This window comes from Manacus vitellinus, unplaced genomic scaffold (assembly GCF_001715985.3).
Source record: "Manacus vitellinus isolate BGI_N305 unplaced genomic scaffold, ASM171598v3 scaffold_6_pilon, whole genome shotgun sequence".
Lineage (NCBI taxonomy): Eukaryota > Metazoa > Chordata > Aves > Passeriformes > Pipridae > Manacus > Manacus vitellinus.
This window is the reverse complement of record NW_021940750.1, coordinates 5300616-5315063: the sequence shown is the minus strand read 5'-3', so window position 1 is coordinate 5315063 and position 14448 is coordinate 5300616. Positions and strand designations below refer to the sequence as shown.

At 43.0% G+C, this 14448-nt stretch overlaps 1 protein-coding gene across 3 annotated transcripts in view; it reads right to left on the bottom strand.

The window, feature by feature from the left end:
- MAPKBP1 (mitogen-activated protein kinase binding protein 1) overlaps positions 1–14448 on the bottom strand; it is a 101286-nt gene that overhangs the window by 61075 nt on the left and 25763 nt on the right. For all 3 annotated transcript variants that reach the window (XM_018082658.2, XM_018082660.2, XM_018082659.2), the window contains exon 2: positions 12097–12188. In XM_018082658.2, the coding sequence (XP_017938147.1) occupies positions 12097–12188 (92 nt within the window). The remainder of the gene's footprint in view (positions 1–12096; positions 12189–14448) is intronic.

Sequence of the window (14448 nt, the reverse complement as noted above, 5' to 3'; positions counted from 1 at the left end):
TTTGAGATTCTTAGAAAGGGTGGAGCTCAGCTGAGGCGGCTGGTATCTCATTTTCATCCCAGACTTTGCTATTCAGTCCCCACTCCCTCCCCCCCCCACACTCTTATGCAAGCTCAGGACTTGGCTCACAAGCAAGTCATGCTGCTGCACCAAGGCACCGGTTGCTAGGAGGTGTAACTGCTGCAGAGATACAGAGCAGGTAGAGAAGAGAGCAGGCTGCTACCTGCAGGCACACAGGCTTTTGGGAACTCGAGCTCTATGCCATCCCCCTCCTTTTTCAGTGGGCAAACCCCAGTGGGTTGCAGAGCTTCAAGTTGAGAAAAGGCCTACATGTTCCAAAAGAGCCAAGGCAGCAAGAGCTTTGCAAACACTCCTCTTCCCTATTTCACTAGCACGCAATAGCTTTCCAAACCTGTCAAAGCTTCCCACTTGCAGAGCTCTACCTGAGTGTTTAGCTCTGTTATTAAAGAAAGCAGATGTGCTTATTCTCTTGCATCGATTTCTTTGCACATAAACTGCAAGTGACCCTCACCCCTGGACTGCTTCCCCGCCCCCCTCCCCTCTCCTTTTTTCTTTTAAATAGCAACTTCCCTTTCGTTCACATACTAGTTAATGAGATCAAAACACAAGGTAACAAAACAGCCACCTACATGGGATTATTACTAATTTGCCTGCCAATTTAAAAATCCAGTTGGTACAATTGGCACACCCAAGGATTGAGGACAATCAGGATTTCTCTTAGGGCAAGTTAAAGTCAGATATAATCAATATAATCATTAAAATAGCAACTGCTGTAGCTATTGTGACAGGCATGGTAGCACTTCCCTTTTGAGAGAACTGAAATATTTGCCCTGGAACTAAGATGGCAGCAGTAAGAAGCATGTACTATATAGTGCTTCTTAAAATGGTTTGTCAAGCAACCCAAACAGCAACAAACTCAGAGGATTTCTTCAAGAAGCCCCACCTTTCCCTACACGCAGTCTCCGATATCCGTCATAGGGAAGCTTCAAGGGCAGTTAAGTGCTTTTACTGTGACAAGAATTTTCATTGCAGCCTTGCAAAAGCTAAAGCATTTCCATTTCCCTGCTCTCACTTTCTTCATCACTAACATTTTTGGCAACAGCTAGAATCTTCACTAACATTAACGTTCTTGAGGACTCAGCTAATACTTCTGGCCCCTCAAGAAGCACAGCACAGGCAGTGCCTGGACCTGCCACACCAGTTCTGTGAGACAGTGCAGGACAGAAGCTACCTAACTAGACTTACCCTACCCACACCACCCAGCTTTATTCACAGCTCACTCACGCCACTGCAGCATCACATATAGAAAGAAAACCCCTCTCCAAGATTTCCATCACTGGAGGGGAGAGCACATTCATATTGCCTGCATGCACAGTGCAAGCAAGGAGCCTTCTTTGGCCCAGAATAAGGGTCCTGAAATCCATTCTTATACTAAAAACCATACCCAACTTCACCATCAGTTAAGTACAAAAGTTGCTTATAGTTGACACAATTGTGTGCCATGCTGTGGTACTGAAGGGTCAGAATTCAAAGGTAATTAGTAATCAAAGAAATTGTATGTAAAAGTACTCTAATGTTCAAAAGAAAATACAAAATATACCACTGAAGAGATGCCTACACAACTTCCATCCGATTTCCTTCTACAAAACCATTCTGAGAGCATTTCTTTCCACCACTGCCCCATTCTGCTCTCCTCTCTCTGTCAAGAACCAGGCTTGCTCAGTGCTTGGAACAGGTACAAAGGAGAACACAGAAGGAGTAGAGTTGGCAGCATCTGGTGTTCTTTGCCATAATCATGTCCTTAACTTTCTATGCATACACCTACCACAACGTCAGCTGAGCTCATGTCCCATTCATGGAACCAGCCGTGTGATGTTCAGCAGCAGCACACTGCAGAGGCTCTAAAAACCAGCACAACGTGTCTTTGTGGACTCTACCACCTTGAAGGATGGCTAGTGTGTGGTGTTGGGAGAAGAGTGTCCAGACTAGCACAGGTCAGGATTGTTGTACGAGACAGGACCTTACACACCATCTTTTTTTTTTTTTTTGGTAATATAGTCATCTGTTTAATACCCAGGTCCTATTATCTACAACTCTGTAAGGGAGAAAATAGAAAAAAGTCACTTTTATTTTTAGAAAAAGGTGCGAGCTGGGAGAAGCAAAGTGATTTTCTCTACCATCCAGTCCTGTGACAGACTAAAAATAGAAAGAAATAAAGTCTGTTCCCCATGCTCTACAACACATTGCCTATTCTCCATTGTTGGTTTTTTTCAGAAAAGTCTTCCTGTCCTTCAGACAAACTCACTATCATTCCAAATACAGAGCAACATAACAGAATACAGAACAACACTCTTCTGGTGAGACCCCACATCGAGTACTGCATCCAGCTCTGGAATCCTCAGTGCAGGAAAGACATGGACCTGTTAGAGCAGGTCCAGAGCTTGACCACAAAAATGACCAGAGAACTGGAGTGCCTCTCCTGCACCTCTCCTCCTCTCTCAGCTGAGAGAGCTGGGGTTGTTCAGACTGGAGAAGAAAAGATTCCACAGAGACTTTGTTGTGGCTTTTCAATATGTAAAGGAGACTTACAAGGAAGATGGAGACAAACTTTTTAATAGGGCTTGTTGTGATAGGAAATGTGGCTAATGGCTTTAAGCTAAAAGAGAATAGATTTAAATTAGAAATTCTTTACAATGAGGGTGGTAAAGCACTGGAACAGGTTGCCCAGAGGGCTCATAGATGCCCCATCCCTTGAAACACTCAAGGTCAGGTTGGACAGGGCTCTGAGAAAACTGGTCTAGTTAAGATGTCCCTGTTCACTGCCAGATGTGTGTTATCTGATGACCTCTAAAGGTGCCTTTCCAATCCAAATTCTGTAATTCTATGATCTTCCTGCCCCCAACCCTGCAATTTTGAAGGTGGGAATGGGAAGGAAGATTAGAGTTACCAGTTCACCTCTGAACTAAACCCAGTTTTCTGCTCAACTGAAAGCAGCATTTCCCACATCCTAAGGAGAGCCTCAGGCTGCTCTGGTGACTTTCTGGGAGAAGGCACCTGCTCCCACTCATATACTCCCTCCTCTCTCTACAGAATTCCTGTGAAGAAATTTGTAGAACATTTCCCAAAATTTTTGATTTCAGTTGGACCATTTCCCTGAAAAATTCTCCCATCAATCTAAACATCAAAAACCATCTGGCTATCTAATCAAGTCATGGCTTCCTGTTGTGGTTTTTAGTCGTTTGGTTGGGGTTTTTTGGCTGGCGTTGTTTTGGGGTTTTTCTTACAAAAAGCAGCAAACTGCTACAAAGGGACTACCAGACTTCAACTTTGATTCACCCTTGAGTGTAGAGAGTGAGTACTGCCTGTCACAGTGTGGGTCCTCCCACTGGAAAGGCTGCAAGAGTAGGTACAGATTGCTGCTCCTCCTGGGGCAAGGGGTTCTATAGCAAGACAAAGGTGAAGCAGCAGACTCCTACACGGAGCTCAGCTGCAGAGTCCAGTCTTTCCCAGGTGCCTGACAGAAAGGAGGAATCAGAAGCAGGGATGAGTACAGGCTCACCCCAGATAAAGTGGAGTGCACAAGGGAAGTTTTGGGGGAAAAGGCTCATATCACGCAGCTTCTGTTGAAACACAGGGAATAAACAGATACATTCATACCTGGAGGCTTGAAGGAGGATGCCATATCAGACCTATTGCTGCTGCCAGATCCTCAAATAGAAACTGTAGGATAAAGCATCACATTTCACCTCTATTTGTCCCAAGGCTGTAGCAGCCGGCTACAGAACAGTGACCCACCCCCTTGTAACTTGAAGGTTGGATTAACATATGGCACTCTGGAGAAGTAACCAGAAACTCTTTGCACAGGAGAACCGCACTCTATGTACAGCTGAACGGCAGTTTCTCTCAAAGGGACCTGGCAACACCAAACATCATCACTGCCCTGACTAGTCTTTCAATACCAAGTGTGACACAAGGTAAAAATCATGCAGGATCTGAAGCCTAGCGTCCCACAACATTCCCACAGTCCCCTACAAGAGCTACTCCACTGCTGTCAAAGATGGCATTAACTAACTCCCAGCCAGCAGCTGAGTTGTCAGACTTAGGAGTTCACACTCCCAACACCTTCCCTCCAGCTGTCTGGCAGAACCCCAGTGCTGCAGTCTTCAATGCAGCACAGACAGGAGCACTTAGGGCAGACTTGACAGTGTCCCTCAGGTTTAGTAAGAAGCTTTTCTGTCCAGCTATTTTGAGAGTTTGTCCTATTTTTCTCCCTTTTCTTCTGGTTTACAACGGGTCTGCAGCTTTGCAGCTACCTCATTATTTAAGATTCTACCAAATGTTGGGCCATCCATTGTTTGTTGAAGGTAAAATATTTAGACTAATTAGACAAGAGATCAAAAGCAGCCCCATACACACACTTGGGGACTGGTTGATGAAAACTGCCTGGAAGTCGATTTGACAGGCTTGACTCCAATTCTGCCAAGGGTTTAGACCAAGGATGTTTGCCTGCAGCTCTAGGTGATTGCTAGTACTGCTTCATTTGTTTCTTCATCTTCTCTTCTGCCAAACCAAGTGAGATTAGAGCTGAACTAGATCAATACATGACTGTTCAGCAAACAATTCTACTTTTTAGGTGCAGTTTTATTAGAGAAATGTGGATTCAATGTGGAAGAACCTCCAGTACTCACAAAAAGGGAGACCAAGCAAAAACCAGTGTAGAAATTCTTGCCTAGCTGTATGGACATAAACAGCTCACACAAGTAAGACTGCCCCTACTCCATCAGGCACAGCCTCAGTGCAAAGATGGGGATTCAGAACTGGACCCAGCTGCTACCAAGATTGGAAGCAGGCAATTGCTCCAGAACTTCATAACTGTTACTTGTGAATGTCATGGGTCAATAGCAAAAGAGCAGGGGAGAGGCCATAGCCCCTTGAAATCCACCTCTGCAAATTAAAATATCAGTTGCGATTATTTGGCCTGAGAATAAAGAGCTGTTGCAAAGGGGACCTCCGTTCTTTTGTCCCAAGTGCAAAGACAAGACTTTGCTCACTTGCCAGAAATGAAGACCGCATCAGCCTTCCTCAGCCCACCCTCCATATCTAATCTAGATTAATAAGGGCAAGTGGTGAATGGAAGTATTTTACACTTCAGGTCTACATGCCTCAGTGCAGATATGTTCCTTTCTGTCCAGTGGGTATTTAAGACAGGGAGATTTGAGAGTCAAACAAAGTACCCCTACTTCTGAGAAATCTGCTGTTGCTGGGAAGGAAAGAGAAGGGTTTGTCTACTTTTCATCATCTTTTTGGATGCCAAAACCTGGTGTTGTTCACTTTTGGCACAGAAAATTTTGTTTGCTTTGGTTGTAATGCCCCAGCTCAAGCCAGTCGGCAGTATAGATTTGAATTATATCTAATGATTTCTGTCAAGAGAATTTTCTTATCTTTGTCTCTGGGTCTACCACCACAACTGTGCCAGCTAGAAAATTTCCCCAGATGCCATGTAAGCACAGTAGCCTCACAGAAGAAATGCATTAACAACAGTCCAGATTCCTGGGAGATGGAGAGAGGAAAGAGGTCCTTGAAAGGCAACTGTCCTATTTCAAGGAAGACAAAGCAAACTGCCTCTGCTGTGACCAAAGATGCTGACATTTGCTTTGAACCATACATGGGGACCTTCTCTTCACTTTAGGGTAGGTTTCTACAGTCTTTACAAAACCGCAGGATTCTCTTTTAGAAAAGAGCATAGAAAGAAAGCACAGAAATTCTCTTTCACAGGTTTGGGTAAGTAAACTTGAAGGAAGGAGCACCAGCAGAACTAAATATATCTACTGGCAACCTAGCAGTTCAAGTATTTCAATATCCCTGTACCACTTCAGGCTGCATTTGGGATACAGCCCATTAGCATTTATGCTAGGAAAAAACTAGTGAAGAACCATACCTGCACAGAGCAGTAAAGCTTTGCTCAAGCTGCACATGTACTGTGTACAGGTAGGATGACTGTAAGGAAGTGGATTCCTTCTGTGAACAAAAGCAACTACCACTGTGGCATCCAAGCAACGTGATCAATTAGTTAATAAAAACAGGCTCTGAAATAAGGCAGGAATACTTGTCATCTTACAAATTAGGATTTCATTGTCCATGTCACCACCCATTCTAACCTGACCACAATGGTCGTAAGTCTTAGATCCCAGTTCAGAACAGCATTTTGCCTCATTCACCGTCAATCATCTACTAGATTTGCCTCTCATAATTAGTTCCTGTACATCACTGACCAAAACCTTTCACTTCCAGGAGGAAAGAAGGAGCAAGGCAACATCATGCCTGGTAAAGTTACACAATGCTTATCCTAAATGTTATTCTTCCATTGTGGGTTATATGCAGCTTAAGGTAAAGGGAAATTGCCCTAAGCTGATAATTTATTAAGTTGGTTAGTGATCTGTCTATATAATGATGGAAAAATATGATTAAAACTTTACAAGAGACTTCATGGATGGGCTGGAAACCACTTAGCCTTACAGCCTATCCACCAGAACTGGAAAGGGGTATTTGGGAGCAAACCAACAGTCACTTCTGGAAAAGAAAAGTCTTCATTCTTTCAGTGGGATTTACCACTCAGCTGTGTGAGACAGCTCCACACATGCTGCACAGGCTTCTGGATGGATTAAAACCAATTCACTCATTTCCTGTTCACCCTCTTCCTCCCCTCACTGTGATACAGACAGGACCTGACACATCTTGGATCAGTAGACAAGGAGCCAGAAGAGGTATGACTCAGAAAGGCTGACAGAGTTAAGTGGCTTCCACTTGGTACTGCAAATCAGCTGAGGATGAGGCGTGGAACAGTGGAAGACACAGTGAAACAAGAAGATGAGACTGTGACTGGATGCTGCTGCAGTGTAGGTTGGCACAAGAGGCTGCTGCACTGACATTCAGCGTACACAGTACAGCAGCAGTAAAATAAAATTTGACAACTGACAGTTGTGCAGTTCTCTGATTTGAACACTCATACAGCTATTCACTTCTGAATATTAGTTGTCCTATCTCACAAAAAAAAAAAAAATCAAAGTGAGAAAGCTGAACCAAGACCAAGTCTAACTCTTCAACAAGATCTTGTGGCAAAACACAGCAGGAAAAAAAGACTCAGTATCTTCATTTTAACTTTGATCATAAAGCTTCTTTTATTATTCCTCTCCTCCTATCTACGAACAAGGTGATTCATTCTGAAATGGGACAGAATATGGGGGCATCCAAATCATTTGTTCAACAAACATACTATGTGCACACACAGAGCTAGCCAGGGACCTGTATCTGTCATGGCTACAGTAACTTCTGAGAGAAAGCCAAAGAAACTCATTTCACTATGTCTCAGAGAGAATTCTCTATATTAAACCCGTGTCTGCAAGAGTTGCTGTACATGAAGACCTCTGCTAGAGAGTTGAAAGGGGAAAGAATAAGCAGGTTGAGATTGATCAACTCATCTCACGTGCCATATATCAAATACCATTTTTCCCAGCAAGGAACACTAACATTAAAAATCCCTGAAATCTATCAGAGTGAATCAAAATTGATGAGCAGAGCTAGGGAGATGCTTAAGCTGACCAGAACAGAACAGCATAGTATTTAAAAGACATGGAACACTGAAAGCACAAGTACTACTTTCCTGCTCCTATGGAAGAAAAAGCACAGGCAGGCCAGTGCCTCACCTGAAGATCGGGTTCCCAACCAGCTATCATGACCAACTGAGAACCAAGCAAAGAAGAACAATGAAAAGTAAAATAAATCAGTCAGTCATGCCAACCTAACAAGGCTTAAAAAACAACAGTAAACACAACACCAAACCCAAAAGCAGATAAGCTGACTAAAGCTATCTTAGCAGTTGGTCTAAAATTTAAATGATAGACATTTCACAATCCATTTTTTTTCTTTTTTAATATTAGTCATCCTCAGAGGATTTCCTTAGTTTTGTTTCCCTTCTTGTTTCTAGGAAACAGAGCCTCAACTAGCTACTGAAAAAAAAGAAAAGAAAAGAAAAAGAGAATAAACTGAGAGAAGAGCATGGAAAATGCAAAGGGGGGGGAAAGTGAAAGCAAAGGAGGACAGAGCATTAGTCCTGCCACAAGAAGTAAAAAATGTAGTACATTTCTGTCCCACTCACTCTCCCTCCAAGAATGACTTTGTTACTCACTCCATAACCCTAACAGAGATCCAATTATGCAATTTTGTGTTTATTTAAATAGCCAGTCTAAGAACAGGTAAGTGCAGTCAGTAGATGCAAGACCTTTGGAGAGGATGCAATTTTCTCTCCTATGTTGTCTTATCTCCCAAGACAACAGCCTTATATGAAAGTGGTGGCCTACAATATCTGAAGCACTTGGCCTGTTTAGCTCTTTACGTCAGACATGGAGAAACGGTTTCCTATAACACAAGCATCCCACAAGAAAAGGGTCAAAGTACCAGGATCAGCACAGCTCCTGTCACACACTGCCAGAGAGGAAGCCTCATTAGGGTCAAAGAGGAGAAAGGATAAGAGGTGCAAAAGCCAGTGAGAAGAACAGGAAAAATAATGTAACACAGCTCTTTGGCACCACTGAGGAGTTGAAATGAGTTTGGGTTGCACTGGGAATTGCTTCTTTCAGCAGTTTAAGAAACTTCCCAGGAGATTCAGAAATTCCAGGAAAGAGAAAATTTAGGAAAAAAAATCACTTTTTTTAAAAAAATTACTTTAGGCAAACCAGAGACCCAAGTTAAGATTATGCTCAAAGAACACCAAGGCTTCTCATGCACAAGTCCTCATTCACAGTTACTTGTATGTGAATGTGGATGAAGTCAGGGTGCCTAGGGCAACTGTTTTGATCTCAACCAAATGAATCTAGGTATGTTGAAAGTGTTCTTAGGAAAATACAGAATTGTTACGTAAATTCAGCTTTTAGGGGTTGGAAAGACTGGAAGAGCAAAGCATCTGCATGTCAGGATTGCAAAACCTCAGTACATGAGCAGTGGGCTGAGGAAATCACTGGAGCACAGTTGAAGATGACCAGGTTGCATGGACAGGTCATGAGCCAATTGTGCATAAGCCATACCCTGTCTGCTACATCAGACTCACGTAAGTAGCTTTGATGTCCAGTAAATGGACAGTTCTGTCCAAATAGCAGATCCCAGAGGGTTGTAATGAGTGTCACAGGGTCTAGTTGGAGGCCTGTCAGTAGTAGTGTCTCCCAAGGTTCAATACTGGGCCAAGTATTGTTTAATTCATTCATCAATGACTTGGATGAAAGGACAAAGTACCTCCTCAGCAAGTTCACTGGTGACACAAACCTGGGATAAGTGGCCAATACCCCAGAGTGCTGTGCAGCCCTTCAGAAGTACCTCGACAGGTTGGAGATGGGCAGAGAACTGTCTGAAATTCAACAATGACAAAGGCAGGGTTCTGCACCTGGGGAAGAATAACCCTATTTACCAGTAGAGGCTGGGATCTGACCTGCTGGAGAGCAGTGCTATAGAGAAGGACCTGGGGGTCCTCGTGAACAACAAGCTGCCCAGGAGCCAGCAGTGTGCCCTGAGGGCCAAGAAAGTCAATGGTATCCTGGGGTGCATTAGGAAGAGCATTGACAGCAGGTTGAGGGAGGTGATCCTGCCACTCTATTCAGCCCTGGTGAGGCCAAACCAGGAGTGCTGAGTCCAGTTCTGTGTTCCTCAGTACAAGAGACATGGAGTTTCTGGAGCAGGTCCAGAGGAGGGTTACAAAGACGATTAGGAGACTGGGGCACCTCATACGAGGAAACGCTGAGGGAGCTAGGCATATTCAGTCCCAGGAAAAGACAACTGAGAGGGGATCTCATCAATGTATTTAAGCATACTAATGAAGGGTATCAAGAGGATGGATCCAGGCTCTTCCTGGTGGTGCCAAGCAATAGGACAAGAAGCAACAGGCAGACACCGATGCAAAGGAAGTTTCACCTGAACATGAGGAAAAACTTCTTTACTGTGCAGGTGACTGAGCACTGAAACATATTGCCCAGAGAGTTTGTAGAGTATTCCTCCTTGGAAATATTCAAGAACCATCTGGACACAATCCTGTGCAATGTGCTCTAGGATGACTCTGCTTGAACAGGAAGGCTGGACAAAATGACACACTGTGGCCCCTTTCAGTCCTACCCATTCTGTGATTCTGTGAAATTCAAATAGAAACAAAATAAACAAATATAAACAAAATAAAACCAGAAAGGCCAGGATTCTTGCAAATCAAGAGAAATTAACTGGAAATCAGAATGGGGAAAAAATCCAAGTAAAACATAAACTGCACAAACTGAAACTGAAAACAAAAAACTGAACTTGCATCAACTTAGTAAGGTCTGCACCAGTACCTCTCTCATGTCTTGACTCGTTAACTAATGCTAGTTTTGTTAGAGATAGCCTTGACTACAGCAAATCACAACAGCATCACAAAACAGGCCAGACATAGAACAAAAGCAGCAACTCATATAAACCATTAATCTTTTACAACATACATCTACTATATTCCTGCCCAGACAGGGCAGGTTTCCTGCCCAGGCCATGAGATGTTACCACCAACAAGTAAGAACAGGAATTTCCCTGTAAAGCCCTAAGGAACCATATAACCTTTTAATTAACCAAAAGCATCCCCAGGTGTATTCACATTTAATTAAATCAATGTCAGGCACGCACAAGCTCATCAGAGGACATTGCTATCAACAAAACTAATCTATCTTCAGCTATGCAAAAGCCCCAAATATCTGTGTACTGCACTTGTTTTCTTCTCTCTCCTTGCCCTCTCCAAGTGTGAACATATTCAATGTCAGAAAAGATGCAGAGGAAGAGGCAACACACACTAGAATATATTTGCCTGGCTCCAAAGAGTTCAAGCATAAAAGATGTTGTCAAACACTGATGTGGATATCAAACTGCCCACTGACAGAAAAAGAGGCAATGGGCAGAAAGTAAACACATGGTGTACTTTTTTTTCTTCTGTCTGTATTACTATGAGAGCAAACACTGGAATGTGCTGTCCAGAGAGATTGTGGCATCTCCATCTTTGGAGATACGGAAAAGCTGTCTGGCCATGGTCCTGGGCAACCTGCTATAGGTGACCCTGCTTGAGCATGAGGGTTGGAACAGATGACTTCAAGAGGTTCCCTCAACCACAACAATGCTGTGATTCTGGGAAATAGGATATCACCAGGACAGGCAAAAATTTCTAGCCAGTGTCACTGACTCCATCTCTCATTCTAGCCAGAAACACAGAATCTTTAAATGTTGCTAGCATGTTTCTTGTACCCTTGAAAACATCACCTACGATTGCTGTGGAAGTTTCTTTTTTCTGATTCCAGCTTTCATGTCTTAAAAATATGTCCATGAAACAGTACTTTGAGACTGCCCTTAGACTTCTCCTTTAGCTTCTTGGCCAGCAGAATGAACAAGCTCAAAGAAAGCCAAACTCATATTGATTCCTGTAACCCAGTAGACCCCTCCAGCCCTCACCTATCTCTCTAGAAATAGCTCTTTTGCTCTCCATCAAAGTCTCCTTCTGGATATCTCTATTTGGACCTAGGCTACAGTTGATAGATGTGTTGCACTCCAGAGAATCCACACAGATTCAAGTGGGTTCAGGCTGTAAGCCTGAAATCTTTCCTCACATTTGAATGAGGAACTTGGTAAGTCATAAATTGCAGGGCACATACAAGAAGGCTTTTGTCAATTCATTGAAAGCATCACTTGCTCCAATAGTTATTTACTGGCTTGAGAATCACACTGAGTTATGTGTAAGTTCACAACGCTACAGAACATAGTTAAAAGCCCACAAAATGTATTTAACTTCCATCTTAGAGCAAGAAGAAGGAGAGTGGTTCCATTAAAAGGGATCCCATTAAAACTTGACAATGCAATCCCTCTCCCTTGCCAATTACGCTAACAGTGCTGACTCGCATCATTGTCTGGTGTTTCAAGAACAGCAAATAGCTGTCTTATATAAGACCATAGCAGAAACACCCTGAATCTTTATGTTAATGCATCAGTCCTGGTTTATTTTAGCTTTGAAGAATGTGGTTAGTGACTCACCCTGCCGGATAAGCAACGAGGCCAGTTCTGGGGTCGCAGGCTAATCCTCTTCCTCCCGACACAGTTATGCCCAACACTTTCTCCAAAGTCACCTAGTGCATGCAAGAAACAAAACAAGAAGTATCATGAAATGTGAGTGCAGTTCAAATAGAGCCATGCACAAATGCTGATGGTCTAGTTCACACTGGCTCCTAGAAATTCACTGAGAAGCATCTAGGTACAGAAGCAATCCCACTTAACAGGCATAGCAAAATACCGCTGGCGTACAGAGAAGGAGTTACCAATCCACTTATTGCTTTCTCTTTGCCAGAGCGTGGCAAAGACAGAGGACTGCAAGCAGCAGATAGGACTGGTGAGAAGCTGGGATGCACATTCACTGACCGCAAATTCCCATCCTCCTAGTAAGAGCAACAAACCACTGTCTCTGGATATTTCTAGAGATACCACTATCTCTAGAACTTCGGTCTTTCATGAACAGTTTCCAGGTTGATCCATTCTCTTTGTCTCCTCCATCCAGTGGTAGGTGGTTCAGCCTAGTCCCAGCCTCGTCCCAGCCTCGTATTCCTAGGAACGGAACAGTCAGTTTTTCCCACAGTGCTTGAATTGGAAGCCACAACCAGTGGACTAGGACATCCCTTCCCAGGAATCTTGAGACAGATCACCTTAAACATTCACAAGCCCGCATACCAATGACCCATGCAAGAGACAGCAACCTAAAATGCCCTGTAGCCCCCTCAGGCAAAGATCTCAAATATTTTTAGGAAAAGAAAACAAATGCAATTTGGAAGAGCTACACGGGAGACACAAAGACCTCTGTGACAAGAAGTTGATAAAAGCAAAAAAACAAAATGGGAAGAGGGTGACAGATGGACATGACCTAATATTTTGGTGAGCACTCTCTGGCACGGAAAGCATTAGAATTCAGCAATTAACCCATAGCAAAAGGTTGCAGTGGGATTACACTGCACAAAATCTGTGGCATTAAAGGACTCAACCTCTGAGCACAAACCAGTTCTCAGCCCTGGGGCTGTTTTGACCGACACAAAATTATTCTCTTTCCTTTATATTTGCACAGCTTGATTTTATTTCTAATATATTTGTTGCATACATTCCTCTTCAGCATTGTTATTTGTGCCAAACTCAAGTATTTTACTGGGTCACAGTCTTCTCTTTTTAATTATCGTAATCTAAGGTATATTTGGTTAAGGTCCTAAGGGCATGGACGCAGCATAAGAAGTTACTATTGTAATAATTACTACTATCTTTAATAGCTGCCCTGAAGACTAACATCTTATATTTATACCAACATGGCACACAAAAGGTGGGGTGGAGCAGGTTTCCCACGCCACCCTGACCACATGCCTTACCAGATCTGAGGAGTTCAGCTGCAGGGTGAAGAAACAAGGTCCCACTGAGCTCATGGCTCAGGTTATGAGATAAGGTGACAGAAGTAACCCCACACGGAGAACCACCCTGTTTCAACCACTTTAACATGAGCCATCCATGCTTTCAGCTACTTAAATTTGGCCTGCCTTCAAACCAGTGACATGGAAAGTAGAAGATTCATATCCTAATCTCTGCAACAACTTGGTCTTTTTTTCCCTCTTAGTAATAATATACCCCAGAGATTTTAAAACATTATGATAAAACACCAAATTGTCCCCTTGCCTTTCAAAATGAGTATTCCTGAAAACATGGCTCTTACAAAACTCCACTGGATTTTTGTGAAGTAAGAAGATACAATTAAAAATGCATTTACAAAGCCACCGGTAAAGAAAGGAAATAGTTTTGTTTCAACTTAATATTGGAACAAAAATGCAAAGGTTGGGGAGAGAAGAGAGGAAGGTTAGGAGGATATTTACTCTTCCAGACTTGTTAACAATACTTTAAAATACATTTATTTTTAAAGCAGCTTCAAAAATGCAGAGAGAGAACTCAATGCTTCTACTGCTGAGATTCTTCCTCATATCAGCAGTTCCCAAACTAGGAGAAGTTTAAATTCCTACAGAAACCGCATCTCTGACAGGGAAGAAGGAAGTGGAAGAGACATGTGCCATTCAAGTAGTCCCATCTAGATAAGGCACCAATTACTTGATGCTGTCAGCAAACATCAATTTAGCAATGCTGTGATTACACTGCTTAGCACAGGCTTTAGCTCAGGCTGACTGTAATTGTAACTATCCAAGAAGACACTGCTTGACCTTGGCTATGCAGATATTCAGCAGCAATTCAGCAACCTGCTTTCACCAACAGGTATGTTTTTGCTTTGCAAGGACATTTATCAAGCCTCTCAGTGTGCAGTCTTACACCCCAGCTGAGCTGAGCTGACCTTAACAGCAGTTTGTTTTGGAG